Raw genomic sequence first — 24,030 nt, 5'->3', positions numbered from 1 at the left:
GGTTATATTCCTTCTCTTCCACCCTTTCCTCCTTGCTAGTTGTCAGAGGACTAGACTCTGAGAACAGTCTGATTCAATGAAGATGACTTCGGGTTCATTACATTCAAATTTTCCTCGTTCTACTCCTTTGAGAAATGTTGGCCTTGAGAAAAGGCACCCAGGAAAGGAGGATGGAAAATGAGCTGTATGAATAAGAAAAGACAATACTGATGGGCCCAGTGCTGGGAGAGGACATGTAGGGATGGCCATGATCCGTCCTGGTACACAAGTGTGACTGCAACTTATGGCCTACTTGGTGCAAGAGAACAAAACGGGCCCTCACACAAGCTTTCTCTCAGCTGTTGCTCTTCCTCTCAACACCTTGAAAACAGCTACTGCAATTTGCTTCTGCCCTTCCAGGCTAAAGAAACACATTTGTGGTTATCATGCATACAAAGTCCCCAGGCTACCCACTGCTGAAAACGAGATGTGCACTCTGTGACCTAATTACATCTAACTAATATTAATGTGAAAACGGTTCTGCTCTCGTCTGAGGCTCCAGCAGGCAGAATTGCACAGAAGCTCTAATAAAAGAATAACAGCCAGCTGGACTTGTGAAATGGGAGGGTCCATACTACCATGTTTCCCCAAAAATAAGACCTAGCCAGACAATCAGCTCTAACGCATCTTTTGCAGCAAAAATTAACATAAAACCCAGTATTACATTATATTAATTATAGTATAGTATAGTGTAGTGTAGTATAGTATAGTATAGTATAGTATACCGGGTCTTATAGTAAAATAAGACCGAGTTATATTATATTATATTATATTATATTATATTATATTATATTATACTGGGTCTTATATTATAGTAAAATAAGACAAGGTCTTATATTGATTTTTGTTCCAAAAGACACATTACAGCTGATTGTCCGACTAGGTCTTATTTTCGGGGAAACAGTAAAACATTACACTGAAACTTACTATTTTATTCTTTTGGCATCCTAATTATCAAGAGTAAGAAACATAAAACACATTCTCTAGCTTCTACTAATGTACTGTAATTTGACTTCTTAGTGAATAAAGGCCTTCAAGAAATTCCCATGCTAATCAGCTAATAAGTTCATGGATCCTTCTTTTGTAACTAATAGTAGTTCAAAGTACCTGTAAGTGTGGCCATGATGCCTCCAGGGTAGGTTCATCTTCTTCTGGATCAAATTCATTGCTGTCACTAGGAGGGAGAGTTCTGAATATATTGCAAGATACCTAAAAATAAACAAGCAGCAGAGTTAGCTGGAAGCACCTCCTGGGCAGCGTTACACAAGGTCTTTGCAGCCAGCCAAAGGGAACCCAGATGACAGATGACAGGAGCACCACCAAACTGGAACAGGGACCTCTTTCTCTAGGCTTTGAGGTCAGGACCACCTCCAGGCACAGCTGGAAAGCTAGAGTAGCACCTTCTACCCTCTGCATCAGTACTCTGTCCTTATATGGCCATTCCCACCCCAGGTCCCTGTGATGTGTACCTTCCATCAAAGCCTGCTCTTGGTTACTTACCAGAGTCAAGCATGCTTCTAATGAACCAATTTACACTAAGATATAAATTACTGCTAATGGGCTTCATGTATTTTCTTTCTCAGGCTATTCACAATTTGCAAATTTACAGTTGAACTAATGGTAAAATTACAGGCATTCACAAAAGTACATCAGAAAAGATTATTTTGAAACTTTTCTAACATGCTTAAAAATCATACCTCAGTTAGCTTACAAAAGAATAACAATGCCCAGGGTAAGGTATATCTGGGATACAAACCTCTATGAACCAGACATTCCTTTATCATAAGCAACTTTAAAATTTAATCTAGTTGCTCAAAGAATGGCTATGATTTGGTTACTGTTGAAACTGCGTGATGAAGAGATGAGGATTCATTATTCTATTACACTATTTCTGCATATATTCTAAGATTTCCATAGCAAAATGCTTATTTTTAAATTCTGTTGCAACTATTCTCAGGGTTCCTTTTCCATTTTTCTGTTTCTTGTCCTATTCATACTCACCTATCCTCTTCTAAGTATCCTAATATGTGAGTTATGCCTTTAATTTCAAGATAAAAATGGGCTCTTGAATTTGTTAGAAAAAGGTTATTGCTGCCAGGAGAGAGTTAAAAATCAGAGCTTACCGCAGTGTCTTCGAGCCTAGCTCATAAGGCAGTCGCTGAAAGACTGAATGTATGGGCCAGTTTAACCAGACAGTTCAGCTCCAAAATCAGGAGATTACAACTGGGTCGGCCACGGACGGGCGTGGAGGGGATCTCTAAATCCCCTAGATTTTCTGCAACATTTTGTATGTGTGAGTGCAACTTGGGAAAAGATCCAGATGCCTTCATCAGATTTTCAAAATATTTCCTAGATCTAAAAATGGTTAAAAACCACTGCCCAAAATGGTAAATTTGCTTCCACTAAATCTTCCTTTATCACTAGGAGCCACTTCTGATTTATAGCCCAGGGTAAATAAAGTATTAAATAAGTAACGTTATTAAATAAGTAATGGCAGTTCCACGCTTACACAAATACATTATGACCACAAGAAGCCACCAGCATCACTCCCTACCCTATAGCAGCTTTGTAGAGAGTCTACGTGACTGGATTAAAAAGCATCCAGACATTTCTGAAGTAGCAAACTGTCTCTATATTTAAATAGATGAGGCTCTGGCCTAAGACTTCTATTTTATTCATTCAGAACAAATTATCAAAAATGAACAAAAGAAAAAATAAAAGGATTTATTTTTCAACTATTTGATTTTAATCTACACTAGTGTCAATGCAAAGGAGAAAAAACAATTTAAGAAATAAGTGTCTTTGAGGTAGCCTATTTCATTTTCATACTAAAGACATTATAATAAACAGTGAACGTTGGAATTAAAGCTTGAAGGCCCTGGCCTGACCTCCAATAAGTGATTATTCGGACAGAAAGCAAGGCTGGGGGGGGTAACAGGCACAGATGTTAAAATCGGATAGAAAATCTAGGATTAGGAGTTCCGCTGAGTAACCTCCAGAATCAGAACTCGTTCAAGACGACTTCATCTAGCTTCTTCACCTTATAAAGAAGAAAAGTGAGGTTCAAAGAGCTTATGAGTTTCTCAAGGTAACACGGTGCCATGATAGGGATGGGTTCTCAAGGCTCTTTCTCTGGCACCCACGTCCACCTCCAGCCCTGAAGACCATGTAAGGACCTCACTTCTTTATATCTCTCTTGTTCCTCTGATTTGACCTCCCCCCACCCATTTCTTTTATCAGTTTTATTACTCTTTCATTTTCTCATCTCTCCTTCCCCATAATCTCTTTACCAGGTTCTTGGCCTGCCAGTGGCCCTCAGTGTCGCCCATGGGCACTGTTTACCTACCTGAGGGCATTCAGGTGTACGCTGATGACCTTGCTCAGCATTAACAGGGAAATACAGCGATCTCTGCATCCTTGCTGTCTGCTTCAGACCCCAATCATCAAACAGCTTGATTATTATAATAGTTTCCTCTCTGGGGTTCCGATTCCTCCTATTTCTCCTTACGTCCCCTAATTAAAATTTGGGCCCCTTAAGGACTCCTTACTAATTTCTGAACGCTTAGCACTAATATACAATAAGTGGAAATAACTGGGGTTGCCCAATAAATCTGAATTTCATATAAATAAATAATTTTTAGCTCAAGTATGTCCTCCATATTGCATGGACACACCTAGACTAAAAAAACTATTTGTTTTTTTACCTGAAATTCAAATGTAACTAGTTGCCCTGTGTTTTTATTTGCTAAATCTCAAAGCCCTAAAACGACAATATTAACTAAGAACGTCTGCTGGCTACAACCCAGTGTGGCTCAGAACTGGCACTGTAGCATACGGGGGGAAGAGAAGGAAAGGCGGGATACTGCTGCAGGCCCAGCACAGGACCTAACAGCTGCTGGCTTTGAGGGACTGGGGGCTCTCTTATTTTTCAGTTCTTTAGTTTACTGGTGATTACTGTTAACTATGGTGCAAGAAAATAAATTTCAAAGTCTTGGCCAAATGTGAAAGAGGAGACTAAAATGTTCCCAAGTACATGCATGGCCCAATAAGGAAAAAAAAGAAGAAGCGTTTAGGCATATTTTCATCAAGTTTTGATTAAACAAACAACTTACTACTTTTTGACTTTCAATATAAAAATACGACGATTCATATTTTTAAATAGCTATTTAAATTACTGCAGAAAAAACAACTCTGTCCCCAACCCCTTTAGCTCCATAGAACTACTTACTAATTTTACACCATGATTTTGGATGACACTTTGTTGTTTAAGGAAAATGATTAGCAAATTATAAAAGAATAGAATGTGGCTGGTACCTAGTAACTACTCACTAAGTATCTACCAAGATGAACACTGAAGAAACCAGAGAGTAGGGACAATAAAGTTACTAAAAAACAAAACAACAACAACAACAAAAAACCTAGTAGAAGAATAGTTTCAATTTCTATTAGTTATATATTTGTTAGCACTATTATTATTTAAGGATTAGGTAAACAGGCATGTAATGTGATCAGGGGACCACTTTTACGACAGTATAGCAAGGCAACTTAAATCATCTTCTCTGTGCTTCACAATAATAGTTTCTAGATGATTAGGTGTCATTGCTCTGGGATAGAAGTTGATGAATGAGCTGACCTCAAGAATATTTCTCTTTTATCTGTGAAACTAATGTCATACAATTATGCAATACTGCAAGTATATCAACTGTAAATACAAAAATGACATGATAGCTATAAAATGAATTTTCTTGAGATTATATCTAAAAAATAAATTTTCTAATAAAATAAAGGACTAAGTGAATGATGTTCAATAGAGAACATTCAATCAAATTAAAGTATCATTATTCCTTTAGCACTATTTGTATTAAGACCTCATGTTAAGTAATGATTTCAATAATATCCCTGAATTTTTTCATCCAGTTCATTTCTTCATTCACTCATTACATAATCCATCATATAGTGAAAAGGAACAAAATTATTTAATCAAGCATTTAGAACCAGAGGGAGGATCCAGTAAATGCTAGGTCATCATGCTTTACTCTCATGGTATTTTGTGTTAGCCCAACAGATGCATCTAAATAGATATGGCAAAACGAAATCCTGAAAGAAAACAGGAAAATCTCACAGTAGTTTATCAACATGGTAAACATGGATACAATTTTTAAAAACAATTACATGCAAAACAAAAAATGTGTACACAAGCAAAACTTACTTTAAATTCTAACAAAGTTTACCTAGATACCCTGTTATGCTATGTTTTATAGCATAAAAACAATAATAAGCAACATACATATATTAACTTACTTTTGGTAACACCAAACTTAAGAATTCTTAATGATCCCAATGTTAAAGAACCTTCCAAATCTGACTCTTAGCCCCTTTTAAAGTAATTGCGGATAATTATGGATAAATATCTTTTAAGACAATGCTTTGATTAGGGGAAAAAATGGCAAAATTTTTAAACTTTTAATTGGGACTTAATTTAATTCACTGGCAATTTGTTCAATCAGTAATTTGTTCTAAAGCTAAACTATGTATTTTAATTACCACAATAAATCTACTATAGTTTCCACTTCTGACTAGGTATATAGTTTCTTCTTAAACCTCGATTATCTGTGACTAAACACAGCTGTTTAAAAGTTATCTGAACTTGTGAAACCATCAAGATCCCTATCCTAAAGACCTTATTCTAAATAGCAGAAATTTAATTAGATTGTTGTGACAACTTCCCAGATCATGAGCCATCCACTGCAGCTCTAACTTTATTCGCTAAGATATTAAATATGAAACTGTCACTGCTATGGAATATTATGAATACGATAAAAATTTTCAGACAAGATTTTCCATTAGTTATTACTCTAAGCATGTTCACTTGAATTAAATATGATTCCTTGAGCCAAAACGATCCCCACAATGCCCTTGTCTGCCACACATACAGGTCTCAACAACACAGTAAGGACTAAACACATAGGTATGGTCATCCAGTAAGGTTGTACACATTTTTATCATAAAACCACTTTTGTGGACAAAGCTCTAAACCTCTGAGAAACCATTCACTGAACCAGAACCAAAGATAGAGTGCACTGTCTACATGTGACTAAGAAACAACATGTACTTGTGACAGTTGTGAGGTTTGTTTCACAACATCCGGAAAGCTAGAGGAACATTTAAAAGATTTCTAAAGTCAATGTCTACAACCTTATTATCATTACACATACATTGCCACACTTTAAAACTGTATTAGCAGGGCTTTCTAGGACACAGCAGCTCTTCTTTTAAAGCTGATTTCTGAAATGAGGCAGAAGGAACATCTTAAAATGATAAAAGATGCTTAACAGCCAGTTGAAGAAAGGGAATAATAATAAGAAAAAAAAGAAGTTTAAAAATTTATATTGCCCAATTAGAATTTTAAAATATGTAGCCAAATTCAAAAAAACAAGATTAAGTAACAGAAATTCTGGGCATTTTCATTTTCCTAACTCACAAGGGTATCATTTTTTACTTATACTTCCTTTATCAAGTATTTCTCTCAAAATCTACTAGGTATACACACTGTTCTGATTTATACAGACTAAAAAAATCTGTTTTCATTGCTATTGTTGCTGCTGCTGCTGTTGGTAGAAGTGTTTAATTGATAATTGTTATGATCAATTGGTGTAACTGGATTTAACATAAAATAATTGTTTCTGAAAGTAATTTGTTCTCTTTAGACACTCAGTTTCTAGAAGGAACAGAATATTGACAACTGTACAGAGAAAAGGAATCTGTCAAGGAGAGATCAAGAACAGAGAATCAATAGAATTTGAATAAATCAAGTGTGAATACAAGGGACAGTGTTGAGGAATATATCAATATTTAGTTATGAGAAAAGCAGGAGAAAGTATGTGAAGAAAAGACAAGAAAGGACCCTTTTGTTCCACTCTCTCTGACGTATCCAAGCCTATCAGATGACAGAGATGCCACAAAGGCTGGAAGAGACTGGAGGTGGGGGGATGCAAAGGAAGGAGGAAGACATTTGAATTGAGCCCCATCCATGCACATTTATATAAAGTTCAAAACATGCAAAAATAATTGACAGCAGTAATTATCCTGCCAGGAGAGAGGATTCAAACCCAGAAAATCAGTGCTGTTACAGTGCCACATCCAGTCATATTTAAAATGGAACTCTGTATGAGAGGGCGGCACTGAGTAGTGGGTTTGCCTGTACTGAGACTGGCTGGGCGATCTCCACACCACCATTAACTTTCACCCCTCTAGGCACTCTCCTTTAATTGGTGCCTTTGGGTCTTTTCCTCTCCAGAAGAATCACCTATCTCCTGAGTAGAGACAAGGGATCTGGGAGCAGTGGTGGACTGCGGTAGAGGACAATCCCATTCAATGTGCTCCCCTACTTTCAGAAAGGTGCCCACTGCTCTCAGCTGTGCCTCATGAGTCAGACTCCCTCCAGTTGAGCCTCTCCATAGACTAAACCTTCTTCCATTTGTTGCTGGGATTTAGGATAAGCAGTCACATGTCTGGCTGGTGTTGGGGGAGTGGGATAGGATCAAGAGTTCCAGATACTTCTTAACATAAACTTTCCACCAAGTCTCCTGCTTTTGCCCCCATGCAACTTTACTTTTTTAAGTTATCTTTCTAAACCGTCCTGGAGTTAATGTGGTATGTGTTGGCTATGTCCAGACTTTCCTTGCTGCTACTTGCTTTATGTGATCGGCCAAGGCAGAGACCACCAGTTCACTAACTTTCTAGTTTCCAAAATGTTGATTCTGAGATCTCCTCTGCATTTTGCTTTGCTCTTGTGAATTTTATTTCTTTTCAGTAATTTTTGTGTAATTTCAAGAAGTAAAGGAAGTAAACACATGCATTCAGTTCCCGCTACTTACTCAAAAGTTGGTGATTATTTCCTATTATGTTATTTCTTCCATTCTCCACGAAATCGTGCTAAGTCAAATAATTTTATTTTCTTATGCGAATATATCAATTCCGTTTTAGTGGGAAAGAATCCAAGAAAACCAAATGGCAGCTGCTCTAACCTTAGCCAAGGTAAAGTGAGAGATTTCCACTTCAGTATTCTTTCTCAGAATGAGAAAGCGTGAAACAAAAGCACATTCTGGACATTGGGATACTGAATACAGATATCAAACAAATGCCTCAGAGTCATCGTGTCACCCAATGAACAAGTAAACAAATTTCAAAAACAATCAGCACTAGAACTCAAGGCAGAGCAAGGAGAATTCCTTGGCATGATGCTCTCCTCTCAATAATCAGTTGTCATCTTTTCTGTGGTGATTTCTGTTTCTAGGCCACACGGATGTCTTAATTCTGTACTTCTAGTTACATATAGAGCAGTTCTGACATCTCACTAGATCTCAAACTGAATCCAGTCAAAACCAATCTCATCCTCAATGACCTCCTCGTCCCCGTAAAAGAGAATTCTCTTCTCACCTTCCCCATCTGTCTCACCCTTTGGAGTTTTCTTTAACTCTTCCTCTCGTTTATCTGCTTTACGCAACTTATCAACAAGACATGTTATTTAGGCCTTCACACCGTTTCATTGTTGCTCATCATAGTATTAATTTTAATAGTGGAAATTTGGAAACAGTTTAAATGTCCCAAATTGGGAAAATAGCTTAGTAAGCAATGATACATCCACATAATGGCGTATTAGGCAACCATTAGAATGATGTGTTTTGTTCCTCACTCAACAGCTATTTCCCAACTTCCTGGTTAACCCAACTTCATTCCACTCTAATCCAATAAATCCTTTCAAGGAGGTAAGGTCTCTCTCCAACCACTTTGGGTGAATTAAAACTGGTTTAAGCCAATCTTCCTTTCCCCAAGAGATGAGCAAGGGCATGAGATGCAATTCTGGCCAATGGCACAGGAGGAGATGCCTGATGACCTCCAGAAAAGTCCTCTCACTCTTTTAGTAAACCACATAAGGCAGAAAAACTCCTGTTTTACTGCCTGCAGACCTTGTTTGAAAATGCCATTTGTGGAGCTGGTTCAGCCAACTTGCGAGCATGAAGAGAACAAAAGCAACGTGCTGAAGGTGACAGAGAGGAAAAAGGAATGAACCTAGACTTTTGATGACTTTATCATGCCACCGAATGAACTAATAACACTAGAATTACTCTTTCTGTGGGTTTTCGAAATGTGAAATAATAAATATTATTTTATCTAAGCCAAAGAAATGATGTGTTTATTGCATATTAAGTATATATAATTTTTTTAAATTTAAGTGGAAAACTTCATAAAAAAATAAGATTAGGAGGAAATTGGCCAAAATGTGAACGATTGAATTTAAATAATGAAACTATGGGCGAGTTTTTTCCTCTGGTTTCCTTGTTTTTTGATAAGCACATGGAAAAAATACAAGAGATGGGGAGTTCCTTTCCATACTCCTCTCCATTTCCTCTTCCTTTGGCATCATCTGACAAGATTAGGACATCAGCCCTCTGCCATTGGCCATCTGGGTTAAATCTCACAGCCAAAACGTCCTTAAAGGAGCTGGCGGAGGGCACAGACTTTCTTTGTGGGGGCTAAAGAAAAAGAATATCATTTACATTTCACCTCCTGTTCAAAAATTGTAGCAACTCCCTGCTTGCTGTCTATGTCTGCAATACAAGATTAAGTCTCACCTCCTGCACAGCTTGCCAAAAACCTCCGTAATCTAGACCCATCCCTACCTCCCCACCTTATTACCCACAAATTCCAACCATGAACCCTCCATTCCCATTAGGCTTCTATTTCAAGATTAAATTTGCTTAAAATAAGAGATGTTTTACCTGCTGAAATGGTGACAGTACGTTAAATTAATTCTCTCTAGAGTCTGTTATCCTCACGTAAAACCATCGTTGGGAAATAATATTTCACACACAGACAACAATATTGCACTGTCTCCAAAATTGGAAATGTAGCAGTGAATCCAAAAGTGAAGATTGTTGATATTAAACCTTGGAATCCAAAAATAGAGGTGTAAACACTGCAATAGGCGTAGTGCTTACTGTGTATAAACACAGAGCAGGCCCTCACCCTGCCGGCGCTCGCATCGAGCACTCAGGCCCCACACAGGCTGGCCGATGATACCAGGTTTTGGCTACATTTCCTGGTGCGTGGACTAAGGGTCCTAAATCCCCCAAAAGTACTAAAATTGGTGAACTAAGTGATATCTGTAAGAACCAAAGTGCACAAGTTGATAAAACAATAACATCACACAACTTTTTTGAGAACACATATATTCTAACACCTGCTTTGACCACTTTATGGTTCAGAATCAGCTAATGCTAAAAGAAAAATTAAACCTCTTGTATTCTGAATTTAAATACACACATACACACACACACACACACACACACACACACCACTTGAGGCTCCTGATGTATGTTTCTGGCTATTGAATACAGGTTTTTATTTTAAATCACTAAAAACAATCAGAAAACAAAACCAAAACTGCCACTGTCCCCTGCTCTGTGTAGGTGTATACGTCTCTCTGTGTCTCTGTGACCACTCATTAGTAAAATAAAGCCCTAAACTCGCTGGTGGGTACTGAAAACAAAACCACACCTGTAGACATCTGACCATACTCCTAGATTAATACTGCTCCTTAGGAGGTAGTGCTGCTTCGTAACTAGGCCACTACCAGGGAGGCGGGACAGCCCTCCCTCACAGGCCTCAGTGAGGCCTATCGGCCTCATGGGGGGAGGGGAGGAGGCAGGAGTGTGGATGTAAGTTCCTCACAAAGAAACCAAGAGAGGGCTCTAGAAAAAGGAACTGCCCACCAACACTGTTAGCTTCTATTTTACATGTGCATTTAGATCATTGCCTTCCGATTAATTTACCCCTCAAATAACTGCTCCCACTTTCCAGAATAGGGCATAACAGACTCCCCACTTAGTACCTAGTATTAGTACAAATACAAAACTCAATTTTCCAGACCTTCTCTAGTGTCCAAGCTTAACAAAAATTTTCTTTTATAGAAGAAAAAGCCAAAAATTCCCACAAAAGAAAGAAGCCTACATTGTTCCAGAATATTCTACCCTATTCTCATAAAGGCCTTAAATTCTTCAGAAAGGGAAATTCCACAGCATTTCAAAGCAGCCCATTTAGTACCTAACACTATCTGTCCAGCCCCTACTCCGTTTGTTACCTACATTCTGAAAGGTTAGGAAACATTCTCCAATATAGGCTGCTTATCCATTGTATTAAAAACATAAACCCGTTCTCCAACTTACCAAAGAGTTATAAGCAGTCCTATTTTTATTCAGAAACATCCCCTCTTCTATGTGTCACCCCTACTCTCCTGGCTATGCTACTCCTTGCCCAGGATCTGCCTGCTGCCTTAGGCTCTGGTCTTTCCAGTTTTCCCTTCTCCACTGCTCAGCCAACCCCCACATTCTCTGTTCATCACTATAATGACATTTTTACTCTAAAAGTCCCTTATCTTATCCTTACTTTCCAGAGGCAACTTCCTCTGCAGAAGTCACTGGATAGCATATTTCTTGTTTTCATGTACAGATCAAATTTGGCTTTTCACATTGGTCAGTAGCCAACTACCTCCTGGAAATGACCTGCTCATTGTTTTCTTGCCAAATTCTTGCCTCAAGCATTACTGTCTCTGAGAATTCCACATTGAGGACACATCTTTTCTCCATGATTTTTTTTTCCTGCTAATAATGCACCACTGTAGTGTAACCAACTCTCTCCTTAGACAATCAACCAATAAGTCCCGCTCATTTCTGTCTCGCCTCAGTACAGAGACAGCTGAACCATATAAACTAGCACCAAGTGCTAGAATTACCCAGGACCCACCAGAGGCAATATTTCCCAATCATTTTATCATCCATTTTCTTGATGGATTTTTCAGAAGTCCTTATACCTATAACCATAATTTCAGTCTCAAGTTTAAATTGAAAGGTGAGAGAAAAAAGAAACTTGAATGCAGTACTGTAACTTATCCTGCCAGCTTGGAGGAGTGAGGGGACGAGTAGAAGTGTTCTCCTCATAGTGAGATGATAGTATTGGATAGATCAGCGCTAGACAAGTCACAGCTGTCAATTTTAAGTACATTGAAAACTGAACGATTTGTAAAGCAGTTAAGCCAGAAGGACAGCTTGTAAATGAACCAAATAGCAATCATGAGTAGCCCAGTTGCTTCCGGAGTAAAAGCCGGCTCCTTAGCACATTTGAATAAAAACTAAGTCAAGATTCCTTAAGAGAGAATGTTTGCAGGAGAGAAATGGTAAATTATTAATGTAGTGTGGACACGAATATACAAGTATATAAAGAAAATGTTCATTTAGGTTAACTAAGGACAGTATATGTACATATACATATAATTATACACACTAACACATGCAGATTTACATACAGAGTCCTCCAAAAAAAAAGAACTGAAAATAAAATTTCCCAGAGAGAATTAATTTTAAAACCAACAGTCAGGAGAAAAGATATGGAAAGTCACCTTAAAGAGACAAAAAAGCTGTCAGGCTAGCAAGACTCCATTATAACTAGAAAAACTGACTAATCCATCAAAAAGGTAAGTCTAGCAGAAGTGGTAGAGGTGGTATACCACGAATAACGATGATAATAATGACATTACAACAACCTCATAAAGTTACAATAGGGTGACAAGCTTAAGAGGGTTAAGATTCATCGAAGATCACAGCTAAGTAAGTGGCAGGACTAGGCCCAGGTCTGCCTGTCTGTACCACCAATCCAGGAAAGACAACAAAAAGGAAAAGCGGGCTGTACACACATAAGTGCTTGCAAGGATTAGGGACAATCATGGAGATAGAAGGATGTTCCAATCATCTAACTCCCCTGCTGCAAATTCAGGCTAACCAAGCAACTTAAGGATGCCCTGTCTGCTGACAGAGCTTGCCTGCTTCTAATGGTGGGACAGAGAGAAGAGGAATGGAGGCAGCACATGGACTTGGGGGACAGGTTCATCTCAAGGACTGCAGTTTGGGCGGAATAGAGTGTTGAATGACACACCCCTCCTCCGGAGCTCCTCTCACCCACCCACCCCCCTAATCACCATGCACTTACATACTGGCTGGGAGTTGTAGGACAGGAAAAAGGGTTAAGAATCATTAGTACACAACTTTGTGAAGAATCTCAGGATTAAGTATTTGACTGCAACTCTAAACTATGTAACTATTGTTGACAACCTACCAAAACTGACACAAGATGAAACAGAAAATCTGAAGAGTCAGACATGTATTTAAGGATTGAATTCACTACCAGAAACCTTACCACAGAGAAAACTCCAGACTTGGTGGGCTTCTTTGGTGAAATCATTCTAACGACTTCATTTTTCCTCTTTCATTACTGCCATAAATGGGAAGTCCCTGCTCCTTTTCAATCTCATCCTATATTTTCCAACAGAGCAGCATCTAGTAGAACACTGCACACGTGGTAAAATCAAACTTAAACCATTTTCAAGTCCAACAATCTTTGAACATTTAATCAAAGACTACAAATCTTTTACCACAAAAACACACAACATTTTGCAGTCAACATCAGAGAGTCCACTGACCCCCATGAAAACCAATCTGTGGACACCCCACGATGCTAAATGAATACTGCTAAATGAGCATTAACTAAAGAAGCACAGATGGTTAAAAATGGTAATCAAGGAAAGCACAAAGGGCCTGCCAGTTTCTCCACCCTCTGGTAAATTACAAATGATAACAATCTGCTCCTAACATTGAGCAGTGAATTCTTTCTGATTTCATTCTAAAAATGTCTTTTGGTAATCTTTATTATCATAACCTTCAATTATTTTCTAAGCACCAAGGAATTCTTTACTTCCTAATCTATTTCTCAGGTCCCTATCATCAAAATTTACCAGTAACTTCAGTTCCCAAATGCCTTTCTCAGACACCACTCCATTCTCTTGCAGTATTTATGTATTTCCAATCGTGTAAGCAGTCCACCGCCACCGGCTTGCAGCCCCCCTCAAAGGCTCACATCTTATCTCCATTGGGGCTGAAGAGTCACCTCCAAGGCAAATTCTGGCCAGGTTGTGTAGTTATATTCCTTATCAAGGAATAGGAAGATGAAAAATGGAAATTTCATATTCCCCCCTGGTAGCTATCGTTCCCAAGGCTACTTTTAGATAGTTGTTATTGTATGAAAAGAAACTCTGTCCTTCAGCCAACTGAGTATGTAGTGACATTAACAAAGCACTCCTCTAAGTGTCTGTGTAGGCAGACTCTGAGACCTTTCATTACAACTTCATAATTTTCTACAAAACCATATTATTCTATTGAGAGGATAACCAGAGTTGTGATTTCCAGTTAAATCAAAGAAAGTACAAAAGATAAAGCACTCAGATAACCCAATGACAGGGTATAATTTGGAAGTGGGAAAAAAAAAGTTAGTGGTGGCCAAGAAACAATATAAAGGACTCAAGGAAAGACTTCAATAGAAAAGACGAAAAAATTGTTCAACATGTTTTATCTTAAAATTATATTAGCTTTGGAAAAATCACATTCTATAATTTGAGGTATAGAGAGCTGTAACCACAGGTTGGGAGGGGGCAGACTTTGAAACCAAGAAAACCCAAGTCATAAAAACAAAATATGAAAATAGTAACAGCAAACAACAAGTGCGACAAGGTATACTTTCTGCAGGAGAGAAGTGACAGCATTGTACTCTAATCAAGAGTACACTCAAGATTGCATCACTGTACGTGCAACCGTTGTCTACGGTCATCATCTCAACGTGCTCCTACTTCACGCACTCCTCAACCCACTGGCTCCCACCTGTACCACTGTACTGATAATGCACAATTCCCTGGTATCACCTGGAATCCCATCACTTCTTTTTCTCCCTGTCCTACTCCCATGCAGATAATTACCAGTCTCTACCTCTAGCTTTCCATATCTAGGTCTCCCATACCTTAAAGTTAACACATCAAAAATCATTTCCTCAGCCTCCACCCAAAACTTGTTCTCCCTCCTGCTGTACCTTCCTCAAACAGCAGTACGACAAATTACCTAATCCCCAAAGCTATCCTAGACCCCTTCCTCTCTCACACTACAAACATCCACACAAACGTGAAATGGCTTCATTTTATCTCTTCAGTGAGTCTCAAATGCCACCCTTCCTCTCCTTCTCTACTTCCACATCTGTGCTTGGTTTAGGCCCCCACAACTTCTCTAATACAGTGGGCCCATAACAGTGTCCTCTCTGTCTTCAATTTCAGGCCCTTCCAATCTATCTGACCTGCTGCCATTACAATACAAATCTGACACAGGCAACTGCTTAAAACTTTTCAATGGTTACCCATTGTGAGGTTCTTTCAAGATCTGGCTCACATCTACATCTTCAATTGCCACCATTCACCTCCTCCAGTTCCCCAACTCACTCTCTGTCCCTCTCTCTCAATGCTGGAACAACACAGCACTATTTGTGTTTCTCTGAATCTATTGTGTTGGGGAATTCCTTTGCATCATGCAGTTCTCTTTCTCATTTCAACACTATTTCAGCCACCTGGAAAACACGTATTCACCTTTGACACCCTACTGAGGCTTTACTCACTTTGTAAAGCCTTCCTTGACCACCCCTACCTACTTCTGATTTATCACCCTTTCTCTACGCCTTCCTCACCTTGTACATACTTCTATTAATGCATATATGACATTATCTTATTTGTTCACATGAGTATCCTCTCTACCTGATTGTGAGTTTGTTGACAGAGCAGGGTCGTGCCTTTTTTTTAATCATCAAAATGTAAAAGTGGGGTTCTAAGTCATTCAATAAACATTATCTGCAGTTAACTAAACCAATGTCTTCACCAAAGAAATTTCATCTCTCACATCTGAAGTATTCCTGAAACATTTTCGAAAAGAAAGATATGTGAATATAAAGAATATAAAATACACAGAGTTTGAGTTTGAATAAAAAAAATTAACACAAGATTACTGGGAGAGCCAGAAATTCTAAGAAATCTTTCAAATGGATGCATGGCAACAGAATAAAAAAGAAAACATGAGCATAATGTGGTAAAAATACTGACTCAAGGACAGAAGCCTGACACTTGAGAAGATACAAAGCAGAACGTGCCAAAGCTAAAGGAACTAGAAGTCCTGCTGTTCATTTTTCCATCAGATATGACCCCAGGAGAAATACATGCAACAAACCACTTACCTAAGCAACTACTTTGGACAAAGGTTTGTAAACTTTAAGAATGGTAGAACCCATTCTGAATTTCTTAGACTGTGTTGACTGAGAAAGTTGGTAGTTTTCAGTGCTAGAGGATGTGAGAAATCACCAGAAGTCCCTCCATTTATAACAGGAGAAACTGGGGCTTCGAGAGGAAATACTTACCCAAGATCTCAACTAGTTAAGTGGACAGTAAACAACGAGGACAGTGGCTTTCCACAGTCTGTGTCTAGGGTACTTTCCATTACCCCACACTACTCCTCAGGTAAGTTAGGTGCTATATTGTTTATTTTGTTTACACATAAAGAGTTATTTTTCTTTCTTAATTCTAGCAGCGTGGAGGTGGTATCCAGACTTCATTTAAATGCTAAAAATGGCTTCCACAACTCATAGATTACTTTTATCTGCCATTCTTTCCTTCCCCTAACAGGAATAGCCACTCTCAAATAGAGGTCACACCAGGTTGGAGCAAAAGCTTTGGGTAATATTGCTGACACCAGAACATGTCCTAAGTCATTACTTGTCCTGGTTTGTAAAACCTCGCTATGGCTTCATTGATATTTCATTAAAAGTACTGCCATTTCCTTCACTAATCCTAATGAAGCAGTTTCATTTTACAGTAACAGGAAAGAGGACTAGGTGGGGAGTGTTCAACAGGCAGGGTCATCTTAAATCAGAGAATTTGAGAACAACTGCGATAACGGGGTACACATCTAGCTGGCAGAGCATTTTAAATCCACCAACAGGAACTCTGGGATCCACCAATGATTGTAAAATCAAGTATCTACTAAGAAAATTATCAAAATACAATGATAATATTATAATATTGATTGAATGTCTGCCACGTGTTAGGACTGTTCTAAGAGCTTCAAACATCATCACAAATTCCCACAAAATACCAAAAGGCAGGTATGACACACAAGGAAAAGTGAGCAGTAGCAGCACCAAAATTTCTATGTACAAGGTGCTCAGAGGTGGCAAAATGGAAGGGAGGGCACCAAGTGGGAACTTGGTTCCAACCCTGCTTATAGGGTAGTAAGCACTCTGCTTACTAGGTTGTACATATGTATATTTGAGGTGGTGAGAACCTTGATGTACAAACAAAGCACAACAATTTTACTTTGGTGGACTATTCATGGCACAGGGTAAGAGGGACTATGGCCAACTTCCCCCCAATCCTACGTACCTCTCAGCACCACATGAAAACTGAGGGCCCCAAAGATGGAGGGCTCCATCTAAGGTGACAGAGTTAGTGTGGCCAGAGATGGTGCTTGAACCAGGTTTGTGTGGTTCCAAAGTCCTTTCTACTCTACCACACTACCTCCTCCTCTGTAAATGCCCTGAGTAGTTGAAGAACCACATAAAATTAGTCGTTAGCAATTTCGCAAATCATGATATGTGAAAAATAAATTACACCTTTGAGAACCATAAACTACCACCTACAAAGCTAATTTTCTAATGCCCTAGAATACCATGCATGCTACAAATTCAACGCCTCCTAAGGTAGGCCTCAAGTATATTTTAAATACACATTCACCACAACTGACAGAAATCTTTTTAAACATTTTTTTGGCAAGGTGGGACAGGGCAAAAGGGTGGAGGGAGGTGGTAAAGGAGAAGAGAAAATGGTCTCCTTTAATAGACCAAAGCTGGTTTAGGACCAAGCTGGTTCATAAGAATGAAAGAATTTTGGGATTTTTCCAAACATTTGGTTTAAAAACTGAGTAGAATCCAATGACATTCAGTATCTTAATCATGACTTGAGAGCCTGAAATGCTCATATTTCAAAAGGAAATTCATTTACTCATTCAACCAAGTCGAGGTAGGCCTGGGCTAGGTGGCATTATGAGGCCACAGAGATGTGCAGGGCATAGCTCCTGCCTAGAAGTGCTTAGAGTCTACTGAGAAAAATCAGACAAATGTGTGAAAGGATTTTTAAAAAGCAGCAAATGAACAAATTTGCTGAAAAAAATCAACCCAACCTAAAAGGAGGAGCTGCCAAGAAGCTGAGAAACTGAAGGAAGGAAAAAACTCTGGGCTTTTCAGGAACGGTAGCACGTTAAGCCAGGTCTTGAAAGGAAAGGAAGAAAGTGAATTAGTGACAGGGGGGCAGGGAATACATGAAGGTCCAGAAACAGCAGGGGAAAGAAAGGCTATTAAAAACAAATCAGCAAATATACAGATGTTCTCACACAAGTGCATACTGATGTCTATACAAGGATAGTCATAGGATACTGGTTAAATAAATTATAGTACATCCACACAATGAAATATTATGCAGCCATAAGACTGAATAACACAGTTTTATATGTACTGATATATATTATATATTGATAAGTGAAAAAGCAAGGTACAGAGAGTGTGTATACTATGCCAATTTGTGTTTACAAAAAACAGTATTGGTACATATACGCTTGTATATGCTGATATTTTCAAGGACTATCCATGGAAAGATGTAGAAGGAAGTTATAGTGGATGCCTCTGTTGGCTAAGGATACGAGGAAGTTAAAACCAAGGGCCCATCTTCTGCAGAAGGCAGGTGGACTGGAGAAGACGCTACATATCAGGTTAAGAGGCAGCATGCAAACTCCAGAGCAGGGTTTCTCAAGAGTGGCAATATTGACAATTAGAGCCAGGTAATGAATGCTTTGTTGTTGGAGCTGTCCTGTGCGTCGTAGATGTTTAGAGGCATCTCTGGCCTCTCTCCACTAGATGCTGGTAGCACTCCCCCTCCCACCCCTAGTTGTGACTACCAAAAATGTCTCTTAGACATTGCCAAAGTGCCCTGGGAAGCAAAAGTGCCCCTGGTTGAGAACCACTGCTCAAGAGTCACAACGTTAACAGATAACTACAAAACATTCTATACTATATTCCTGTAAATGAACAAAAATGTAATATACACTCAGATATGGATCTGAGGAACATATTGAATTTTGTTTTGAAATGACCTTCACATATCAGTCACAGTTTTTCAAGTTATGATAATATGCACTGACCCTTTTGCATCTCTGCAACACAATTTCACCAGTTAGTAAACCAGCCCCTATCCTCCCCCAACCCCCACCCCCAAACAGAATGCACTCTACAGATCCAAGATCTTCTAGGATGCCAAGAAGGGCAATCCTCCCCCAGAAATCTAACAGAAAACTATATTTTGGCTCAGCTTTTGAAAAACTAATATAATTATTGACACAATAAGAACATAATTACTTGCATTATGCTAATAATGTTTCTTCTCTTAACTCCTAACAATCAGACAAAGTGCAAAAACTGTTTAAAAATAATGAAAGACAGCACCCCGATTTCAAGATGATTAGCTTAATGAAGCCAAGAGAGGCTTTAACTAGATTCTATATATCACAATTTTATTAAGCTTAAAGCCATTTCTAATATACCACAATGAATAGGAAGGAAACAAAATCAAGACATCCAACTGGCTAGAATATTTTTCAAACTCAGAGCTAAAACTTTCGTTGATTCTCTTGTGTCTGTTCTTTTCCCAGTGCCAGAAATCCAATAATAATACCCTGGCAATCTTGGCTTCATAGTTTGAAGTCATTCATTTCTCCAATACTGTTGTAGATGAAAAGTTCTGGATTTGAATTTTCATGAAAGAATGCTCTTCAAATTCTAGTACTGTGCCGACTATTTGTGCTTAGCTCTCAGGAGGTTGGCTCTCTTTTGTGGAGGTGACCGCCAGTGACCTGACTCTGCAATAAATACACCTGTGAGTCGCTATGGAAGGTGCTGAAAAGTGTCCGCGGCGAAAAAAAGAAACTCACCATTCTAACTACTTCAGGGTAAGTCTGCTCTGTCAAACAGCCTCTGCTTATTGTAATGTAGTCCACCAGCTCATTAAGAGTGGAGCGCTTGTATTCTTTCATTTTAAGATCAGATAGCGTGTCCATGAAGTCAAAAATGACACAGCACTGCTGAAGTTTCTTTAGGAACAGTTCAGGCTGCTCTGAGGATGGAACGTCTAAGAAAAAAAAAGGAAATGGTGTAAGTCTGTCATCAATTTCTAGGTAACAGGAATTCTCTGTGAAAGTTACTTCAAAAGCAAGCTCAAAAAATAAGAATCACATGACAACCGTCTTTTGTTTTGTTTTTTTAACAGTTACACATGGGCAGGAGGGGATACCATATCCACTACTTCAGACCTTATCTTTGAAAACTACATGGTACCATCAGAATTGATAGCATTGCTATTCCACAACCAAAGACTGGCCAAAATCCCAAGAGCCATTAGAGAGTTGAAGCAAATTTTAACCAAAAACACCCCAATGTCAACATCCTTAAGCCAAAAACACCGAAAAAGGTCAAATTTCCCATTATAAGGTAAAAGCCAGAAGTTTTCACTGCTGGTTTAAATTAGTTTTACTAAAAAATTCCAAAGCAGAAATGTCAGTCGATTCATTTTAATTTCATGCTGACATCCTTGGTATTTAAAGCAACTGGTGTGTGTGTGTGTATGTGTTTATATTTTTGGTTTTGTTTTGGCTTGATATCTATAAGGTTTCATTGTCAAAGAAACGTGAAAAATCAACAAAATGAACTAATACCAACTCAAAAGAGCACATCAGTAATGGGACAATAAAAGCAATCTCTAAAATCTATGCTCTCTCTTTTGACACATCTGCTTCCATTACAGTGGGAGAAAATCACTAACATCATTATTAATATGTTCTCAGAATAAGCATCTGTTCTTTTCTCACAAACAGCAGGTCAAGCATTTGGTTTGGTGTCATTTCTAAAAAATATGTAGAAATTTTAGGTTAAAATCCCCAGCTAGAATGGAAACTTGATCTATAGTTAAACTTGAAACACGCCAACTAAGTTGTAGATAGCCATGCCATTGCTATCTTCTTTCCACTATTTTATCCCCCAAACCGGAGCTTCCCCAGACAGGCAATGCAATTATGACCAGAGTAAGCTTAGCTGCTTTCATCCAAGGCGATTAACTCATTAATCATCAAAACAGTCTTAGAGGTAAGCAGGTGGCATTATATTATTATTCTCTATTTTGCAAAAAGAAAAATAGAGCCGTCACTGAGGTCCCACGATGAATGAGTTATGGAGCTGGGCACCGTGCCCGGGTCTCTAACCGCACTCTCATATTCCCTTTGTACTTATTCAAGAAGGACTTTAACAATGTTTGGCCAGTCACTTGCAAACACCCTTAGTTGTCAGCCTCCAAGTAAATGCTTTATAGTGGCATCAAAGCATGGGCTACCTGCTCAGTGGAGGTAAATTCAACAGTTAACAGCACCCATCTTACAGCCACCAGCAGCCCCAGGAGAGAGTGAGGGCTAGGCTTCTATTCACAGGGTCCACATAACTCCTCTCCACAAGCCCACATGACTCCTCACATCCCACAACCCAAGTGCTAGCCCCGGTACCCAGCACCTCAGGGGTGATTCCCCCCCAAACACTGCCTATGTTGACATCAACTTTAGAGTAAGCCTAAATGAGAATGGATAGGACACTGAAAGCATAGGACTTCTCTACCAGATGGAAGGGAACAAGAAGTAGTCAATTATTTTTGAAGGTGTATCGCATCACTGCTACTCTCGGCAAAAACAAGTTATAAGGGCCAGCCTGGTGGCTCAGGCGGTGGGAGTGCGTCCTCTCAACCACAAGGCTGCCAGTTCAACTCCCGCAAGGGATGGTGGGCTGTGTCCCCTGCAACTAACAATGGAAAGTAACAACGGCAACTAGGCCTGGAGCTGAACTGCGCCCTCCACAACTACGATTGAAAGGACAACAACTTAACTTGGAAAAAAGTCCTGGAAGTGCACACTGTTCCCCAATAAAAGCCTGTTCCCCTTCTCCAATAAAATCTTTGAGGGGAAAAAAAACAAACAAGTTATAAATTTAGAAATTGTTCCTAACCAATGAGTTTCCCCTCCCATCCCCATAGGTCCCCAAAGGCCTAATGGGATTTGAGTTAAGCCACGAGATATGTCTCATTCTATGCCCCTAGTCTTACCCACTTTCAAAAGATCTAGCTTTAGACCATAAGAACTAAATTCAGTCAGATCAAACTTTCTCTTTAATTGTTACTTGCTGCACTGTTTAAAATAAGAAAATCAACAAAAACTAAGCGGGCTGCTTATGAACATGACTATATATATCCTTAACCAATGGCTAATTACATGCACAGGAGCATTATGGTTAATGACTAAAGTCTTCTAAGTTCTAAATCAGACCCTATATGGGAAGCTGAATGAAGTTTTGATGCTGTATAGGGAACAAGAAAAAGCTTATTAATGTTACATTAAAGTTAAAATTTTCAGGAGAAATTTTAATTAATCCTATCTTAATACAGTAAGTTTAATAAATCTTAAAAACCAGACCATGAAGAACTCTGTAACTTGGCAGATATTAATTATGAAAACATCTACAAATGATAACCTTTCCTCAAAAAAGGAAACTGTATTTAAGCAGTGACAACAACAATTAATCTTTGCGGTCACTGAATAAATACTCAAGAGATTCATATATTTGGCTATTTAAAAAACTCAGGCAGTTAACACTTAGTGCATTTTTTAATGTTAGGTAGTTAGGTCCTTATTTATCCAAAATTGATGTAATATCATAGACAAATGTGAAGCAGGCTACTTACCTACCTAATGGAACAATGACCATAGCTTACAGTTATTGAATTCGACTGGATATATTTATTGGGTACCATTCTAAGCACGTCCACATTATTATAGCTCATTTAATCCCAACAACAACCCTATGCAGTAGGTACTACTCCCAATTTAACACATGAGAAAACCAAGACACAGAGAGATTCAGTGACTGGCCCAGTCATAGAGCTATAAAGCAGTGGAGGCAGGATTCAAACACAGGCAGACTAGCTCCAGAGCCTGGACTCTTCACCACTGTGCAACATTCAAGCTCTGTGAAGGGTTAGAGTAATACCACATTCCATGGAACAGAGTACATATGTGCAAAGAGAAAAGATGAGGAAGGACGCAGAAAGAAATCAACGAATTAACTCCAACATGCCCTTTTCATAGAGAATCAGGCTGAAGCTATTCACTCTCTCACTCACACCTCTAGCCATTCCCCAGAGACTAATGTATGTAGCAATAAGCTATGCTTTATCCTTTATCGCAGACTAAATTCTTCAAAAATGATCTCTTCTTCTTAAAGAATTTAAGTAATCAAGACTGACCAAATGAAAAAGGGAGGGAGAGGTTTCCTCAGAGCCAATTCTTTTACAGCAACCAATTTAAAAAAAATGTTCATTCATGCTGAAGGATGCCCTAACTTAACTGTCTGAGAAAAGGGCTCTGTCGTATTGGCCCTTGGATTGCCCCACATAGCTATGCTGCTCCCGGCCTCTTTGTCCTCATCTCCCTAGTTCCCAGTGGGATATAAAAGGTAGAATGTGAAAAGGTAGGAAGGCCAGGATCAGACAAGGAACACTTTCTGAATAGTCCAGAGGTTTCAAAGATAAAAGTTTAACGTCTATGGAACCAGTCCCAGAAGCAGATACAAATATTCTTTTTAAAGAAACATTTATAAAAATATCAGGTACTAGGCCATAAAGAAAATCTCATAAATGACAAAAAGAAGAAAACAGACAGGCAGTACCTTTTTACCACAATGCAGCAACACAAGATTTTAACAACTCGAAGCTACCCACTCCAAATCCAAGCCACCTGAAAATCTAAACACTTCTGAAGTAACTTAGATTAAAGAAGAAAAAAAATAGAGAGCCATTTAGAAATAAATGTAAAATAGAAAAATGAAAGGTCATCTTAGAATCAAAGCAGACCAGGCGATGGGTGCGTGTGCCGTCGTCTCTCT

General features: G+C 38.8%; 1 protein-coding gene across 3 annotated transcripts in view; it reads right to left on the bottom strand.

Annotated features, from left to right (window-relative positions):
- Window positions 1-24,030, bottom strand: part of PPP2R5E (protein phosphatase 2 regulatory subunit B'epsilon) — a 135,457-nt gene that overhangs the window by 41,008 nt on the left and 70,419 nt on the right. For all 3 annotated transcript variants that reach the window (XM_033108112.1, XM_033108113.1, XM_033108114.1), the window contains exons 3-4: window positions 19,989-20,185; window positions 1,147-1,248 (exon numbers count right to left, since the gene is read on the bottom strand). In XM_033108112.1, the coding sequence (XP_032964003.1) occupies window positions 1,147-1,248; window positions 19,989-20,185 (299 nt within the window). The remainder of the gene's footprint in view (window positions 1-1,146; window positions 1,249-19,988; window positions 20,186-24,030) is intronic.

This window comes from Rhinolophus ferrumequinum, chromosome 6, assembly GCF_004115265.2.
Source record: "Rhinolophus ferrumequinum isolate MPI-CBG mRhiFer1 chromosome 6, mRhiFer1_v1.p, whole genome shotgun sequence".
NCBI classification, from domain to species: Eukaryota; Metazoa; Chordata; class Mammalia; order Chiroptera; family Rhinolophidae; genus Rhinolophus; species Rhinolophus ferrumequinum.
Note: the sequence above shows the minus strand (reverse complement) of the source record. Positions and strands in the feature narration are given on the sequence as shown.